General features: G+C 65.7%; 1 protein-coding gene across 1 annotated transcript in view; it reads right to left on the bottom strand.

The window, feature by feature from the left end:
* Positions 1-18,891, bottom strand: part of TNS3 (tensin 3) — a 123,826-nt gene that overhangs the window by 23,017 nt on the left and 81,918 nt on the right. Inside the window, exons 16-19 of the mRNA XM_036247244.1 lie at positions 12,055-13,308; positions 7,473-7,645; positions 6,715-6,841; positions 6,556-6,636 (exon numbers count right to left, since the gene is read on the bottom strand). Of these exons, the coding sequence (XP_036103137.1) occupies positions 6,556-6,636; positions 6,715-6,841; positions 7,473-7,645; positions 12,055-13,308 (1,635 nt within the window). The remainder of the gene's footprint in view (positions 1-6,555; positions 6,637-6,714; positions 6,842-7,472; positions 7,646-12,054; positions 13,309-18,891) is intronic.

Here is an 18,891-nt window from a genome sequence, read left to right on the forward strand (position 1 = left end):
CGGCTCCAGGGCTGGGGCTGCCCGGCGTCTCAGGGACCCAGGGCTGTCGCCAAGTGACAGGCACGCTGGGAAGAGCCCTCGCCCTCCCATCCTGTCCCCGAGCTTCCCGGGGCTCAGACCCCACCGCCCACCCTGTCCCACCCCCTGCGTCCCCTCCCCCACCACCCAGAGATCAGGTTTCAGCATCAGCAGCCGGACGTGGCCAGAGGCCGCCGGTCAGGGAAGGGGACCAGCTCTGCTCACCTGGGCACCCCGGGCGCGGGTCCCCCCCAGGAAGGGCCTGGGGAGTCGTGACCCGCGGAGGAGCTCCCAGGGCTTGTCCTCGCGGCCCTGGGTGGTGAGTGGCGCCCCACACCCGCTCGGGCAGGGCCGCTCCGGATTCCGGTGTGCGGGGAGCTGGGGCGGGACGCTGGGCGGCCACCTCCCAGGAGGCCCATTCAGAGGGCGGCGGGAGGGTCGGTCTGGAGGGAGGCGGCCTGCGGGCGGGGCGGCCTGGACCGTGGGGGCGGCGGCCAGGGCTTCCAGCCGCGGTGGCTCCGCCCGCTCCGCTGCCGGTTTCCTCTCGGATTCTTCCCTTTTCCTCTTCCCTCCCTTTCATCTCTCAGGCTCCAGCTGGAACCTCTGACGCTTCGCCCCGTCCTGGAGCCGGCACCACCCACGGGCCAACGGCCGGTGCAGGGAGGCGGCCACCCCAGGGAGGGCACCCAAACCGCCTACGGGGGTTCAGCTCCCAGGACCTGCCCCTCAAGAGCCATGTTCCCTGAAGTCAGACCCGACTCCCTGGGACCCCAGGCTCACAGGGGAGCAGCCTCCACAACGGCCAGAACCCATGGGCCGTGCCTGTCCCCACCCTGGATGGGGCGTCACCCCTCAGCAGCTCCAGCCACCACCCCAGGGCCCTGCTCAACCCTGCGGCTCCAAACGCATGGCCACCTGGCTGGACCCCTCCCACGACAGGCCGCTGCCTGGATGCCCTCTGTCCCTCTCTGGTCGCGTTCTTCCTTCTCTCTGAAAGGCCACCCACCGAGCCGACTGGTTAAGAACTCCTATACATTCTTCAAAGCCCATTTCAAATGACCCCGCGTTTTTATAGGACTTGAGAGGCTCTCGCCCTCAGTGAGCTAGAGGTTTGTGCTCCACTCCTTGTGGCCTGAAACCCGACAGAAACACATCTATGGGAGGCTCTGTCTCCTGTGTGGCCTTCAGGACAAAGCTCCCGGAGGAGACACCTGAATTGCTAGGTTGACACCAACCAAGCGGAGCCCGCACTGGGCCTCAAGCTCACGCTCACCTCTCCTGCCTGTGGGCCAGGCACAGCGCCACTGAACCATCAAATACCCGCGCGTCCTCCTGCAGGACAAGCCCACTCCTGTCCCTCACAGGGGTCACCGGCCAGCACATCGAAGGGGGCCCAGCGTGGGCACGCACAGCAGCCCAGTGCAGCCCTGGGACCCCTGGCCCCTCTGGGTCACAGCCAGGAGGATCCCGGGAACCCCCCAGGTCAGCACTTCCTGTGCACTGTTTATGTGGCCCTGCGTCTTCGGAGCAGACAGGCTCCGTCGGAAATGCAGGCTCAGCCAGGGTGGCCCAGCCTTTCCCGCGGCCCCTCGCCCTGACCAGGGAGGAAGGCGAGGGCTGAGCGGCGGGCGCAGGAAGGGCTGGGACAGACAGACGGACGGATGGAGCCACAGGGTGCGTCCTGCCTTCCGTCGGGGCAGCCACAAGACTGCGGTGACTTCCCGGGTGCTCCAAGGGGCAGCGCCCCTGCTGCCGAAAGTCACTCAGAAAAGGACGCCCACGCGCCCACCTGGCAGGGTCACGCGGACAAGCGCAGACCCGGCCTACGCCTGGAAGGTCAGCCCCCAGGGGAACAGGCGTCTCTCACTCATTTACTGACCTAGTGGGGAAGGAAACAAACCTTTACCCACCGCCACCCCTACCCGAGATGCAGCCGTGAGACGCAGGTACAGGACAGTGTGCGCCCAGGGACAGGGCCCCGCCCCCGCAGGCCCCGCCCCCGAAGGCGTGTCCACAGCAGACAGACACAGGGCTGCTCCAGGGACAGCCTGGGACCCTCCCACTGAGGACAAGGACGAGGACCTGGGGCCAGAGGTGAGAGGCCTGGCTGGGCAGCCATGAGAACGGTGGGCTGGGAGGTGGGGGGGGAGGGGGGAGGGGAGCAGAGGAAGGGGAGGAGGGAGACCCAAGGTCTGGGTTAGGAGGCCTGGGGAAGGCCTGCTGCCTGGGGTGTGAGAAGGTGGGGAACTGTGGGGGCGGGTCGAGGAGGCAGACTCCCTGGTTAACAGGTGAGGAGGGCACAGGGAAAGGCCTGGAGTGTCCCCAGGCTGCCCCCTCCCGGCCCAGCCATCCTAAGGCACCAGCTAGACAGTCGGACACACCCTCCCAGCCCCCTGCCGGCCTGGTGGGCACCAGGGTCCCCCCACCATGGGGCTACCACAGGATACTCTCAGCACTCAGCAGTACATGATGGGGCGAGGGAGCTGGGAGGCCTCTCGTGTTTGCGCTGGAGAAGAACTAGGCCTCCCCAGTGTGCACAGGAGGGAGGGTCAGGACAGAGCCCACACGGCTGACGGACAGGGAGGTGTCTCAGGAGCCCGCAAGGACCAGGCATCAGACAGGAGCCGGGGGCCACTCTGACACCCCCGCCCCGCTGCTCCACCAGGACCCAGTTCAGTGGTCTGCAGAGAAGGGTCCCACAGACACCAGCCACAGCTTCAGCTACGCTGACCTCATGCTCCCCAACCTCGTGCTCTTCGTGGAGACAAAATGCAGCAGCTAGTCACATGTGCGCCTGTCCCCGAGAGCCACCAGGTTACCCACCGTGTCCGTCTGTCCCCGAGAGCCACCAGGTTACCCACCGTGTCCGTCTGTCCCCGAGAGCCACCAGGTTACCCACCGTGTCCGTCTGTCCCCGAGAGCCACCAGGTTACCCACCGTGTCCTTCTGTCCCCGAGAGCCACCAGGTTACCCACCGTGTCCGTCTGTCCCCGAGAGCCACCAGGTTACCCACCGTGTCCGTCTGTCCCGAGAGCCACCAGGTTACCCACCGTGTCCGTCAGAGCACTCGAGGCCCTGGGTGGCAGGAAGGGCTTCCTTTTGCACAAACTATAGGGTGTTCGTTCCCCTGGCTTCGGGGTTTTTACAAGCTGGTTCCCTACATGGGCACACGTGTAAATGCTCAGAAATCATGGATACCTTAGCCAGGAGCATCTGTGAACACACACATGCACACACACACTATACACAGTATATGTACAAACACTGTACACACAGATGGTACACACACAGTGCACACACACATGCACACACAGTATACACAAACACACAGTGCACACACATGGTACACACAGCACACACACGGTGCACACAGCACACATGCACACACAGTACATGTGTATACATAGCACATAGTACACACATGGTACACACATAGACACAGAAAGTACACACATGGTACACACCTGATGTACACAGTACACACACGATGTACACACAGTACACATGATACACACATAGTACACACACGGTGCTTCTTTCCCTCATCCGCACGCAGAACCTCTGTCAAGGAGATGCCCTAAGTCGGGGCCACCACGTCCCACTGTGAACACCCCAAGGCTCCGACGAGGCTGGGCCACAGACAGTCACATAGGGCGAGAGCCAGGTGACGCATCTAAATCCCACTTCCCTCAGGGACCCAGGACGGCTGACCCTTCTCAGGCCTCACATCCAGACTGTCCCCAGCTGAGCCAGCAGGCCGTGCGGTGTGGCCAGCACAGCCCGTTGGGGGGTGCCCATCACTGCCCCTCCCCCAGGCTGGGAAGGTGCTGGGCGTGTGGGGCCGGTGTTCACAGGGCCCTGGAAGAAAAGTGAACTCACAAGGGCACTCGTGGGTACTTCCAGAAGGGAACACCCCAAGATTTACACGCTAGGGCCACCTGCATAGCCTCAAATCACCCCAGTTCCCGGAGGCGGCCTGAAGGCCACGCTGCCCTCCCCAGAGGGACAAGCCCAGGCCTGAGCTGTGGGTCCCGCACTCTGTCCCCCACGGGCCCAGACCGACCACTCCCCCAAATGCAGGACACAGTGTGACCCTGAGGAGGGAATCCGGAACTTGAAAGCCCCCTCTCACTTTTCCTGTGCCAAGCGGAAGTCCCCCCCTTTCTGAGACTGGCCCTCAGCGCCCCGAGCACAGCTACGACTGTTTACGCTCAAGTCACGAGACGTCTCGACAGCTTCCGCAACACGAGCAGGACAGCAGCGCTCGGGCCCCTGAGCCTGTCACTCATCCTGGGCCCCTGCCGCTCGCCTGCGGACTCGGAACCGGGACGGAACCGGGACGAGGCAGACACCCACTGGCCACAGCTCGAATGAGACGCTGAGAGCCCAGGACAGTCCACCAGAGGGGAGGAGTGAGCTGGTGAACAGATCCAGAGAAACAAAGACTCCTGGGAGCCCAAAGCAAGCCAACAACAGATGGCGTCACCACGGCTGGGAAGTGGCAGGGGGGACGCGGCCAGGAGGCTCGGTGGCTCAGGTGCCCGACCGCCTGCCCTCACCTCGCTGTCTCGCCCTTTCTGAGCTCACCGCTGCCCTCGGCTGCTGAGGACGCCCGCCTGCCCGAGGCTGCCCGCCGACTCCACCGCCCACCTCTGGGCTCACTTTCACATATAAAGTCCGTTTTCACAACTTTCTTTTTTCACATTTAATCTGTGGGTGCAATAGTTGCTCCTCACCGGCAGTGGGGTCCCCACTCTCCTGTGTGCTTTCTTACACACACAGACCGGAGAGTGAGCAGCACGCAGACCACTATCTGACCACGTCTCAGACCACTATCTGGACACGTCTCAGACAACTATCTGACCACAGCGCAGACCACTATCTGGACACGTCTCAGACAACTATCTGACCACAGCGCAGACCACTATCCAACCACATCGCAGGCATGCGGACTAGAGGTCGACACGCTGCAACATGTATGCATGGGGACCTGCCTCCCCGCCCCTGCAGACACAAGACCACTGTGGGCGTCGGGGGATGTCACACACACCACGGCCTCCACAGGCCTCCACTCCCGCCGCAGACTTTCTCGTTCGAGTGCACGTATTTCCAGAGAATAGCGTCGGGAACTGGGAGAGAGTGGGGGCCTGGTGGGGCCTCTCAGTGCCAAGCTTTGAAGAGTGACATTTAAAAACAGAATAAAACAGCATCACCTCTGAGCAGCCTCCCTCCCTCCCCAGGGCACCCCAGGTGCCCCTGCGCCTCCCCCCTCTGGCCACACCGCCCGTTTCCGACCCCGTAAGATAAAAGGGGCTGGTGCCTGGTCTGTCTGCTGGGCGGGGCGGCGGGGCATCCGTGTCAATTCCTCTCTAAGCGTTTGGGAGAAGTCGCCAGCGGAACCGGCTGCGTGTGCCCTGCACCCGCTGAGGACATCCCCCTCACTGCCGGCGTTTCTCCCAGAGCGGAGCGGCCACACCTCGGGAAGGTGCTGCGGGCTGGCTGGGCTCTCGTCCACGCCCAGGACGTTCACGTGGCCAGCACGTGGGGCTGTTCGGGGACAGCTGTGCGTGTGTGTACAGACGGAGGCGACTCCCCCGCGTGATTCCCTGAGTGACTCCTCGCAGAATAGAGAGGGCTGCGCCTGCCGAGCCTGTGCTCACGCACCGGACAGGCCGTCGCCTCCTGGCCTGCGCGCCTGATGCTCACGGGACGCAGTCACGCGTCTCACCGGCTAAGAAGGTGGCCAAGTAACTGCCAGGCTCTGCCTGGGAAGAGGCACTTCCGGCCCACGAAGGAAAAGACGGCACTTCTACAAAAGGTGCAGGTCTCCTCTGGAGAAAGGGGGTGGAGCCGCGGCCCCCCCACAGCCGCTCCGGGGCAGCGGCAGCTTCCGACAGTCCCGGCACCCGGCCGAAGGCCACAGCCGGAGCCCTCGCGGCCAGAGCAGAAAGCAGAGCGTGACGAACCACAATGTGAAGAAAAGTCCTTTGAAGGTGTGCGTGGGCTTTGGCTGCACCTTCCCCAGGTGCCCGAGGTCGGCCCATCGGGACTCTCAGGGCGAGTGGGGAACACCCACCGGGAGGGGGGTGGAGCACCAGCATCACCACCCCTTAGCGCTCCCCCCGGCCCTGGCTGGGGGTATCTCAGCTCGGTGCCCGTGTGGAAAGTGCCGGAAGCCGGCCCTCCCCGGGAAGGAGCTCCAGGACAGTATGCAGCAGCGAGGACGTAGGCGCAGGGCTGGTCAGGGCGACCAGGCAGGGCGAGGGCCCCCCTCTCTGTAAAGAGGGTTCCAGTTTCTTCCTTCAACTCTGCGTCCTGCTCCCAGGGGTGAACAGCCCTGCCGCTCAGCTGCCAGGCCGTGACCCTTCCCAAGGAGCGCGCTTGGCGGTGCTGACGGCAGGCAGAGATACGACCCGGTGCCAACCCAGCCGGCTGCATGGGGCACCCCGCCCCCGCCCCAGAGCCACCCTCTTTCTGCGGCTGAGCGGCGACGCGTCCAGGAGAGGGTGCCCGGAGGAGAGAGGGGCGGCTCCTTACCGTGAGCCGCGCGGTAGAGGCCGCAGGCAGTGCCCATCGGCCCGGGCGGGCTGAACGCGGGGTGATGCGGGTGGGTGGTCACTGGAAAAGACGGCAGAGTGAGCAGCCACCCACGTCCTCCCGAAGTCACGGTGGGCGCGTGAGGTGGGCCCCCCTTACCATACGGAGTCTGCGGAGACACGGGGAAGCCCGGCACGGGCGGCAGGGACTCGCCGCCACTCTTGCTTGGAGAGAAGACCCTGCCGTCAACCCCGTCGAGGCTCGGTGGACACACGGCTATCGCCGTCTGAAAGTGACACGGTGGGCTCAGCCACGGGTGAGCGTGGGGGCGAGGCCAGCCCTGTCCCTGCAGGGGCACGACGCCTTCGGGGCGACGCTGGGTGAATCACCATGCCCTCCGCTGTGTCACCGGCTGCAGCGGCAGGACGCACCCCGAGCGCTCACACAGGGTCTGCGCTGTTAGGACCACGGGCGACCCTCCCCTGGTCTATCCTGGGCCCCCCTTCTCCACCTGCAGGACAAGTGAAACCCTGGAGGGTTTGGGGTTCGCCGACCTGTCTCCCTTCGGTTCTGGTAACAGCCTTCACTGCGCTTCCCGGCAGACGCCCCACGGGGTGCCCTGCCCACACCGCCGCCTGCACCCTGCTTCCCCCCAGGGCCCGATGGCTGGCTGGGGGTCTGGGCCGCTGGGTGGCTCTGGGAGCCTGCTCACCTCCGCTGCTGCTGACCCACTGACCTCACCCTGCGGCCCCCCTCAGCCCCCACGGCCTCGCTCCTCGGCCACACACGCAGGTCTGAGCAGCGGCTCCCGGGCTCAGACTGGCTGAACGCACACGGGCACTCTTAGGGGGCCCTGTCTGGGGACGGGGTGGGGGGGCCTGCGGTTCGCGACAGGCCCCTCAGGGTGGTGGCCGTACCTCTTTGGCGTCTGTGGGAGACAGGAAAGGCGCCAGGCCAGGGGCCTGCTCGACGCCCGCGGGCTGCCCCCACCCGCCTCTAGAGAAGGCCGGCGGACCCCCTGCGTCATTGTCGTACTGCCCGAGGCTCAGCTTCCGGAACCTTCTGCCCAGCAGGGCGTCGCCCGGGGAGCCTGTGAGGAGAGACACATGGGCTGCGGGAGCCTTCGGCCGCCGGTGGGGTTTCTGACACTGTCCAGGTCCCCCGCTTCCCCCGTGCTGGCGCGGGGAGGGGTCTGCCCCTCGGCGGCATCTGGAACACGCTTGCACGCGGTAGGTGTCCAGGAAGCAGGAGGACCCGCGCCCCGAGCCGCAGGAGGACACCAGGGCCACTCGACGGGCGTGAGTGCCTGGGGCTCGCGGCTGGAGACCTGCACCCTCACCCGCCTTCCCGTTGGGCGTCAGGGGCCACCCCGGGGTCAGGGGCTGGCCTCCTGCTTCCTGGCCTCGAGGGGGCAGCGGCTTCTGACACCAGAGACCCGTGGTGCAGACACACCCACCCGCCCACACGGCCGGTCTCCTCCTCCGCCTGCGGCCTTTCTGTCCCGGCACCCCTCAACCCCACCCCGTCCAGCCCCGACTTCTGACCCGCTCGTGACCCGGCAGGCCTGAACCCTGCCCCCCTGTACTGCAAAGTGTCCCGGACGCTTCTTACTGCAGCCCTGGCTGCTCGGGCGTCGGGGCTGCTGCAGAGGGTCAGGCAGCCCAGGGCACCCTCAGGCTCCTGGGGTGCAGTCAACCGCCTGGAGCCCAGCAGCACCTGCCAGCCTCCCCCCGCCCCTTCCAGAGGCTCCTGCTGGTGCAGCCAACGCCGCTGAGCACGAGGGGCCTGTGAGCCCCAGCGCTGTGTGCGGGGCCCTGGGCACCCCGACAGTCACACCTCCCAGGGCCCCTTTGCAGCCTGGGGCAGACTCCTGCCCTGCAGAGGGGACCAGACCTCCCGCGCTGTGTGCGTGTCCTCGTCCGATCCCAGAGGAGACTGAACCCCGTCTTCTGGGCGTGTGTGGTGGCTCCGGCGACCCCTCGCATTCCTCGGGCCCCTGACCTCCGTGCGTCCAGGCAGACGCGTCTCTCCAGAGACAGGCAACGCGGTTGGCGGGCCCACAGTGAGCCGCGCTGCCCCGAGTTCCGGGAACGAGCTCCGACGTGCGTCCCCACCCCCATGACTGCATCCGTCCCGGCCACCGGCGGGCCGTGTTCTTCAAGACCCGGGCGGCTTTTGTAAGAAATTCTCAGTCCCAGCGTCAACCTACTCAGGACGTCGGGGGACACTCCCGAAGCCGGGCCTCTGGGTGCCCCCCGGGCTGGCCAAGCGGGGTGCGAGCCCAGGGAAGGGCCTCCTACCTCTTGGGTGGCAAACAGAGAACCCTTCCCCGGAACACGGACGCGCTGGCTGGGTGGCGGGAGAGGATGTCCGAAAGGCGAGGGGTCCACCTCCCGACAGAACTCAGCAACGCTCCCATTTCTACTCAGACTCACTGCTGTTTACAGCCCGGACCCGGAAGCTGCAGGGATGACTCACGCGGGCAGAGCCGGGCGCCGGGCTCCCTCCCTCCGTGCCTCTGCGCCTATCTGAACGTCTTCCCTTCTTTCGACCACCCCTCCGCCCAGCCCTGGGTCTTACTGGCCTCTCCTCACACTTGTCATCTTTCAGCCACTCGGACGGCCCCAGGCCGTCCCCCTTCAGGGCCACCTCCAGCGGACACGCTGTGGGAGGAGCACACAGCTCTCGCCCAGAAGCCGGACGGCACGCGTCCTGAGCTCCACCCGCCGCCTCCCCCTCCCCCGACAGGATGAGCGAGCCGTTCGCCCGGCGCCCCCAAGGGGGTCCTCTGCGCAGGCCAGCTGGTGTCCACCCAGGACACAGCTCCCGGAAACGAGCCACCCACACCGGAGAGTCACACGGCCGAGGGGCAGCTCCTCGGCCACGTGAACAAAGAACTGGAAGCAGGTGTTCAAACAAACACTCGCCCCATGTGTTCCTCGCAGCCCCGTGGTCGCCAGAGGCGGCGACGACCCGACCGTCCGTCAGCGGAGGAGTGGACGGCTGCCCACACGCGCCATCCACGCTGCGGAGGTCACTCGGCCCTGAACAGGGACAACTGACCCCGACAGTGTGGGGGGCCTGGATGATGATGCTCAGTGACAGGCGCAGACACCAAAGGCTGTGTCACCTGACCCCACCCACACGAAACGCCCCAAACAGACCAGAGGCCGAGGGGCTTTGGGGGGGGGCTGCTCACGGCCCGGGCATCTCTGGGGCAGAAGGAAAGTGTGGGAGCCGGAGGAGGTGAGGCCGCAGCTCCGTGAGGTTTCTGACGCTGCTGAGCTGTGCACAGTACAGGGGACGGCTGGTGCCTCCCGCCAGGCACAGTGTCGTGGCCGCAGACCACTCGGCGTGACGCGCGTGGCAGAAGTGACTGCGCCCGAGCTGTAAACAATCTCCGTGGGCACACTGTGTCCCCGCCACAGCTGGACCCCCGTGCCCGTCACTGATGGTAGACGCCCGGGGCACCCCCGTCTCCTGACCCGGGTGGCACCCCACCCACACAGAGGTGCTCAGAGGTGACTGGCTGTCCTGGTGCCAAAGTGACCCAGGGCTGAGGCATGGCGCCGCCTCCCGTGTCCGTGGGCCCCTCCCACGTGGGCTCCGCGCAGGGCAGTAGCCGAGCACTTTCTCACGCCGATGCAGCAAAGAGGCGCAGGATTGACTGTGTGTCACCGACATCGGTGGGCTTCCTTCCACCACCCATGACGGAAAGCCGGCACTTTGCTCTGCCCTGAGCATGCTCTGCAGAGACGCATCATGACGCAGGGGTGTCCGTCAGCCGCGTCCGTGTCCGTCAGCCGCGTCCGTGTCCGTCAGCCGTGTCCGTGTCCATGTCCGTGGGAGGACGTGAGGAGTGGGGCCTGCCAGGACCCTGACTGTAGGGTGGAGGTCGATGTCACACGAATAACGTGTTTTGAGAACAGGAAGCGAAGGGCCCTCGGCACGAGGAAAACAGCAGCTCCTGCGCCCAGGGGACCCTGACCGCTGTGGACGTGACGGACCGGAAATGTGGGGCAGCCGACAGAGCGAGCGTCTCCTCGGAGTCCCAGGCCCTCCGTCTGGGACGTCAGAGCCACGTCCACCGTGAAAGGAACCGGAGATCATCTAACAGCAACATCACCAGTCCGGCAGCTGCCCTGGCGGTGGCTCCGTGGGTGAGCTCACCCCAAACACCGAGGAAGGCGTCAGCGCGATTCCGGCAGGGCGCACGCCCGGGTTGCGGGTTCGATCCCCAGCTGGGGCACATGCAGGAGGCAGCCTATCCATGTCTCCCTCTTTCTCTCTAAAAATCAATTTTTAAAAGTTCTTAAAATAAAACAAAAACACACCCGGGAACTGAAGTGGCCAGTTTACAACGAGCAGTCTCAGCCCACGCCAGGGGCAGCGACGGAGGGACTGGGGTTCCTCTCACTGTCTTCCATTGAGACGAGAACTGGGGACCCCTAGGGGCTGCGGAACATCAGCTGGAAAACATGGACCTCAAGCCACTGGCGGGTCACCTGAGCCCCGAACCCCTTTCCCCACAGCTGCTCAGACTCCTCCAACTCCCCGAATCTCGAGAGTTTCATCCAGAACACGTCTGGTTTCAGCGTTTCCGAGCGGCTGCCCAGCAGCGGGCTTGGTGAGGCCCGTCGCACGCTGAGGCTGCTCTCCTGCGCGTGGCCGAGTCCCCGGGGCCGACCCCCGTCCCGAGCCCAGCTGCTGACCGTCCACCGTGGGAGCCAGCTTCTCCCGGCTCAGGACGCACAGGGTCGCAGGTCCCCAGACAAGCTGATGAGTCACATTGCTCCTCGCGACTCAGGCGCAGGACCGGTGCGTGCAGACCGCAGCGGCCTCGACGCCTGGCCTGGGCTGGGCCGTCTCCTCCGTGCGGGACCTTCCGGACCCACATTCTCCCGCGGCCTCCACACTTCTGCCCCGCACGCTCCCAGGGTCACAGCGCCCCCTGCCTGCTGATGTCCGCCCAGGCCCCCAGCCAGCTCCCTCGGCCCACAGCCTTGTGCCTCCCCCAGTCAGACAGCACGTCACAGACCGATCCCAGCAGGTGCCCCAGGTTCCTGTCGCCCCACAGCCACCCGCTCAGCCGCGCGGCCTTCCCAGGACTAGCAGCTGAGCAGGAAGGTCCAGACTGGTCCCCCACCACCACTCATCCCAGGGATAAGGGCCTGTGTGGACCCACCTCTGCGAAGGCGCCTGTAGGGCCCCCCCCCAGGCTGCACCCCTCCTGTGCCGGGGGCTGGAGCCTCACGACCCGGGTCTCCCTGCACCTCAAAGCCCGACTCTCCTGAGCCTGCCCCCCCCCCCCATCCCTCCACACCCCTGCCCCCGCGTGGCCAGTTCAGGGCCATCTCACGCACCAGGACCTCCCTGGCCCTCAGGCTGTGCACAGGGCAGCTGTGCCCTCCACGCCCCTCGGGCCAGCGAACCGGACTCTGCTGAGGCTGTGCTGCAGAGCGTGGACGTGTGAGCGGGCACCGCGAGACGCCGACTCACCTTGCTGCGCCGGGGCCCCGCCGGGGTCCTCTCCTCGGCCCTGCAGGCGGACGCTCGCCCGGGGCCTGCCCCCTGCGCCGGCCGGGGCTGTGGGGCCATTGGCCGGGCTGCCCAGCATGTTTATGTGGGTGGGGAGGGGCTCGAAGGTGGGGTCCAGCTCCAAGATCAGCCTGTTCAGCTGCTCGATGGACTGGTCAATGTCCAGGGTGGGCGAGCCCGGGGCGGGGGCTGGGCTGGGCTCCGGGCCCGTCCCGTTCACGACGCTGGCGTCCGGGAACCTGGCTTTGAACGTTTTGCCAGGAGGGGGCCGCTGGGTGTCGGGGGCATGGGGCCCGGGGCCTACGCCCCTCTGTGTGGCCACTCTGCTGCTGGCCCCCCGGGTGGGGGTGACCGGGAGCCTGGGCTGGGACGGCACCACACGGGAACTGTCCGCGGAGCCGCGGCTGGCGAGCCGGACCTCCCCGTCAGCGGCGAAGCTGTACTGGTGGGCAGCCACCCTCTGCTGCTGGCGCACCCAGGTGTGGGTGGGGTAGCCGCTCTGCTCACAGGCCTGCATCTGGGCGGACACACAGGGCGTCCCGAGCTCCGGCTGCGGCTGCTTGGGCTCCCGGCTCCCGAAAGCCTCCTGCGCGTACAGGGGCTCCGTGCCCAGACCCAGGTCCGGGCCCAGGGCGCCGTGTGGGTCTTCTCCGGCGCTGCCCCCGAACCCGTCAGACAGGAGCGAGTTGCGGCTGCTCTGGTGGCAGGCGAAGGGGCCCAGGTGGGCCGACGGGTGTCCCTCGGAGGAGGACAGGGTCCCGATGCTGCCCATGCTGTGCAGGTCGTGGCCGGGCACCTCGTCGTCCAGTATGTCCGTCTCCCGGTCCTTCAGCGTGGCGTCTCCGTTCACGTGGACCTGGGCCGGCACGACGTGGCGGGTCCCGCTGAACTTGCTGCGCGCATCGGTCATCTCCTTGAGGGGGCTTCCGGCGTCTTCCAGGCCAAAGCCGCTGAGCAGCTGATCCAACTCAGCCTTCTCCTGGGGGCTCAGGCCCCGCTTGGGTCCCAGGGCCACGCGCTCCTCAGTCCTGTCTGTCCGCACCGAGGCCGTGGAGTGGCCCGAGTCGCTGCTGACCGACAGGGTGTGGTCGCTGTGGTCCGGGCTGCTGGCGGCGGGGACCGCCGGGGCCCCGCCCGAGACGCCAGGGTCCGAGGCGCTCTTCTTCCTCACCTTGGCGTAGAGACTGCCATCCACGGGGCCCTGCGTGTGCGGCACTGGGGAGAGAGCGGAGAGGGCGGTCAGTCAGGGCGACGGGCGGCGGGCCCCGGGACGGTGCATCTGCCCGAACAGACAAGTGCGTTCCTAGCAGCCAGGGACAAACACTCCTCCAGGATCCCCAAGTCCACGGCCCCGAAGGCCAGCGGAAAGCAATTCAAGTGATCAGCTTCAGACCCCGGAAGGTCTCTGCCTCTTTGTGCAGAGACGGCCGCTCAGTCACCGCCTGGAGGGCTGTCGCCGCCATCGCCGGGCGAATACTCAGCTCAGCCCACACGTGCCCCGGACGGTGGCTTCCCGAGCACAGCCGCCGGCCCCCACCCTGGCCTGTGAAAGCAGAACACTCCCGCGACCCAGGGAGACACCGAGAGCCACTCAGTCCGAGGAGGTCACTCAACAGAAAGAGAAGGGGCGGGACTGACCCGTCTCCCTGTCACTGTGCGTCTCTGGGCCGGAGGGCCCGGTGCTCTCGGGGTGGGACTGACACGGACACAGACACCCCCCCCCCCGATCTCCAGTGATGCTCAGAGAAGTGAGGCCTCGAACGTCGGGGAAGAGCAGAGCCCTGTTAACTGCGCCCTGCTGGCCTTCAGACGGTTCCCGCCGGGTCCCCGAGAGCTGGGAGAGGCACCGAGGGCGCCGGGAGCCGGCTGTCAGGGCCTCCGTCTTCCTCCTCCCCGGGGACTGTGGGAGCCACGGCGAGCTGCCGAGGGCCTGGCCACAGCCCCTGGGCCCCGGGGCCCCGCACCCCGCAGAGCCAGGGTCTAGGCCCCTCCACAGGGCCCTGCCCGAGCACCCGGCTCCAGCCCTGCTGGGCGCAGCACATGCCCACGGTCAGCAGTTCTGCCTTTTATGGGAAACACTGGTGACACGTCAGCTCAGAGGCCTGAGGGGCGTTGGGGTGCTGTGCCCAGAGCACATGGGGCCCAGGGCGTCCCTGTTTCAAGTGCACCCCGGGGAGCGGGATGGGAAGCGATGTGGGGTGGCCACCCCGGGAGACAGGCCATCCCGAAAGCTCCCTGCGCTCAGCCTCAGCTGGAGGTGGGAACAGACCCCAAGACAGGCAACGGGGCAGGGCCTCGAGGCAGCTGTTGGCTTCGCCTTGGCAGTCACTCGGGCGACGGTCAAGGCCACGGTGTTGACTGAGCACCTGTTCAGGGGGGCGCCTACCCGCTTCTCCAACCTTCAGAGCAGGGCCCACCTGGCAGCTAGCGCTTGCTCCTTTCTGCAGGTGCGCACACCTGAGGCTGGGACCACGCGTAACTCGCCCGAGGTCGGGAGGCTGCTGGGAGCTGAGCCCACAGCCCACCCGCCGAGACAGCAGCCCCGCCCCAGCCAGGCGGCACGAACCTGGGCTCTGAACCGGGTCCACCTGGCCCTGGGCCCGGGCAGAGCTGGTCCCCCACATGGAGCTCTGGGAGCTGACGCCCAGAAGGGGGCCCCCGACCTCAAGCCCCGCCCAGAGATCACGCCTGCGACGTCAAAGTGCCACCTGGACATGAGTCACTGGGGAGACACCGCTGGGCCCGTGCAGACAGCCGGTGGGTGGAGCAGGAGCTCGGGCATCGGGCCAGCTGGGCCCTGGGCACCGAGCCGTGTGTCCCCATCTTTGCCTCCCAGCTGTGGGGTGAGCCTGTGGGGGCTCCACGCGGGGCCTGACAGGAGCATCACAAGACACAGCACAGCTCTGGCTGGTCTGGCTCAGCGGCTGGAGCATTGGCCAGCGGACCAAAGAGTCACAGGTTCGATTCCGGTCAAGGGCACGTACCTCAGTTGTGGTTCAGTCCCTGACCCCAGTCGGGGTCGTGCAAGAAGCAGCCAGTCATTGTATCTCTCTCACATCAATGTTTCTCTCTCTCTCTCTTTCTCCCCCCCCCCCCTATCTGAAGATAGGAAAAAAGAGAAATAAATAAGTAAAAGAAGACCCAGCACACAGTGTCTTCACAGTCCTAAAGAGAGTGTTTAGCCCGGCTTCTGCTGGAGACACTCTGTCCCAGGAAAACCCAGCCGCCCCCAGGCCCGGGGGTTAGGGCTCCCCCTCCCCCCTTCCCCGTGCAGGGCGTGAGCTGGAGACAGGTGGCCTCGCTCAACGCTCCTGCCCCTGAGGATGACGCACGGAAGGCCCAGACCAGCCCCAGGACAGACCACGGCCAGAGCCGGGACCCAGCCAGAATAGCTCTCCCGCTGCAGAGACTGTGCACGCGTGACCCCGTCCCCTCCCTAAACCCGAATTACACCGCTGGCCCAGTGATTCACAGAGACGCCCAGAGTCGTACAAAACTCCTCGGAGTTGGGGGCCCTGCCCCACACGGCCGTCGACGTTGGCGGTGGAGTCTGCTGCCAACCCAGCCGAGACGTCCGTGAGGCCTTCTGGGAACATGAAGGGCAGGTACCTCCCTGCCTAGGGCCTGAGAGGAACCCTATTCTCATCTCATTAGGAGTCGGAACCTCGAAATACTAACGAGCGCGTTCAACACAACACGGCGAAGGCGGCCGAGCGCTCAGCCCCAGAGCCGCAGCCCTGGCCCCCCCACCCACCTCCACCAGCCCCCAGACTCGAGGGCGGCCGGGCGGAGGCTGGGCTCAGCCGCCTGGGGAACTCCGAGGGCTGGCAAGGCCCCACCACCTCAACGCCCAGCAGGTGGGCATCACGTCGCGCGCGGGCCCGGCACCCGCTTCTGAAGGGCACGTTTCGGCTGGATTCCAGCTCGGAGGAAGCAGAGACCCTGGTCCTCGGCGGGGAGGCAACCGCCCGGGACCCTGCAGCTCGTCACCAGCAGATGCAGGACAAGCCCCGCGTCCCTCTGTAGCCCTTTCCCTTCCCGCCCCCACCCCGCAACCAGAGCCGAGGCCCCCGCAAAGGTCCCAGCCTGCGGCGCGATGATGTCCCTGTGGCCAGGGCCTGGTTGACCATCACACACACAAACACGGCCCAGGTCCGGCCACCCAGGGAGACCCAGGGAGGTGCTGCACCTGGGCAGCACGGGGGGGAGAAAGTGGGGTGCACGTCTGTGCCTCAGTGAGGGCGGCGGCTGCCGTGACCAACCCCACCCACCCGGCTCCAGAAAGGTGCCCCTCACAGGACGGCAAGAGGGGCTCAGAAAACATTTCCAGACCATCTGAGGCAACGGGGAAGCCCCAAATAAATGAAGACACCCCTCCGCACCATGGCTGAACACACCCCAACAACGCCACCTGTGCACTCAGGTGCGTGTCCAGGTGTGGCTCCCAGGTGTGTGCTCACAGGTGCGTTGCCTCAGCCAGAGAGAAGGGCTCCTTCCAGTGCCGGCCTCTGGGCCGCCGCAAAGGTGCAGAAATGACTGTGAAGCCCCAGCCCTGCTTCCAACGAAAACTCGATCTAAGACCACGGTGGACAGACCCCGCGGCCCGCCCAGCCACCTGGTCTCTGCAGAACTCTCTGCCTCTACGAATCGTGCAGACCTGTCGACAGCTCTGCTGAAAGAGCAGCTTCTCCTTTCAAAGAGCTGAGTGCCCTCCCTGCAGGCCTCTCGTGGAGGGACCCAGAAAACGCGGCACCGGCAGGGCTGCCCGGACGGACACTCGGCAGGGCCTCCCACGTGGGCGGCCAGCCTGAGGCAGGGACAGGACCCCGGGGAGGGAGGCGGGTGCGAGTCCCAGGTGTTCTATGGGCAGCAGAGCCAGAGCAGGGAGCAGGGTGAGAGAAGGTGAGTTATTTCCACGTCGAGGAGAGAGAATGCCGGAAACGCCGGCTCCTGCCGCCAGGCTGATGGTCTGCAGACAGACAACAGGTCCATTCTGGCGCCTCCCGTGGCCAGGACCCTGGGGCGCCCAGCGCGACCTCTGAAGTCTCCACACGCGGACCCGCAGGGGCCGGAGACCCCATTCACAGCTGAGAAACAGCCCAGCCCTTCGAGGCAGCCGCTGACAACACCAGGGACTCGGGCTCGCCCCACGCCCGCCCGCGCTGTTCCGGTAACCGCGGGGATTCCAGCCCAGCCCACCACGTCCACGTGGAATTAGCAATTTAATTTTGGAAAGGAATTTGCCTGAGTGTTTTCTCTGCAACTTCACACACACGCACACACACACAGACGCACACACACACATACACACACACAGACACATACAGACGCACACACAGACACACACACAGACGCACACACACACAGACACACACAGCACACACACACAGACGCACACAGACATACACAGAGACACGCAGACACACACATACACATATATACACACACAGGCACACACAGACGCACACACAGACGCACACACAGACGCGCACACACACAGACACACACAGACGCACACAGACACACACACAGAGACACGCAGACACACACATGCACACACATACACATATATACAGACACACATGCACATATACACACAGATGCGCACACACAAGCACACGTGAAGACACATGCACATACACACATGCACACATACACACATGTGCACACATATGTATATGCGTGCACACACACCCCATTTTTCAGAAATGACTCAAGCACCCTGCTCCCCCCACAGCTCCTGCCCAGGCAGAGTCCTGGGCTCTGCACCGCTGGGTGGACGGGGCAGGTCCACATCCCTCCCTAGGCTGAAGCAGGTGCACAGACGGCGCATTTCTGCCCCCGGCGCATTTCTGCCCCTGGCCTGTTTCCTCCGCTCAGTTCATGCCCGAGCACCCACAGCCCCTATGGTCAGGACCCCCAGAGGAAGGCCCCCACCTGCCCTGACCCACCACGGGACAGGCCACTTCTCTGGACACGCCCCGCTGACCACACACGGTCACGTCTGCCCAAGGCAGCCCTGCGTGGACACTCTCCAGCTGGCCCTCACATACTCATCCACTTGGCCACCAGCTAACCACCCGGCAGGTCGCAATGTGCCCGCGAGTGCAGGCGGTGGACAGTGAGCCCCCCAACGCCCACGGCCACGGCAGTGCCCACAACCTCGGCCTCCCAGGAGAGTCCAGAGGAGAGACGCATGACGCCATCGTCTGCTCTGTGTCCACAGCTGTGCGTGAACACAACTCCACGGCCCCGCCTCCACTTGACACTGGGGGGGGGGGGATCCGCAGGAATGACGTGCAGAAAGAGGGGTTCTACCTTGGTTCTGTGGGTTCAGGACCGACAGCCAAACTCCTAGAACTGCACTTAATGGGGGTTCTACCTAAATCACACTTGACTTTAAAACGATCATGTCACAGTGGGGTGAGCCCCCCCTGCTGTGTTCCCTCCTCCTCCCCGCGCCCTCTCTTCCGGAACCTTCCCGACACCACGAGCGGCGATCCCGCCTTTCTCCTGGGACAGCTGTCTCGCCCCTGGCCTCCCCGGTGGCAGAAGCTCGCCGGCCTGGCCTGGGTCCTGGCTCCGTCACCGCTGTGACCTGGGGTGAGTTACTGGGCTCCGGGGCCTCACTTCCCTCATCGGTGGAGAGAAGGCTGCACGGGGTCACTGGGTCAGTTCAGGGACCTGGCGGCGGGAGAACAGGTGTGTCCCCTGGTGCCTAATGGACGAATCTACATACTCAGCTCCACTGACCTTGTTCTCGGCGAGCTACACTGACGGGCTATTGACATTTCTCCA

Source organism: Molossus molossus, unplaced genomic scaffold (genome assembly GCF_014108415.1).
Source record: "Molossus molossus isolate mMolMol1 unplaced genomic scaffold, mMolMol1.p scaffold_m16_p_7, whole genome shotgun sequence".
Classification (NCBI taxonomy): Eukaryota; Metazoa; Chordata; class Mammalia; order Chiroptera; family Molossidae; genus Molossus; species Molossus molossus.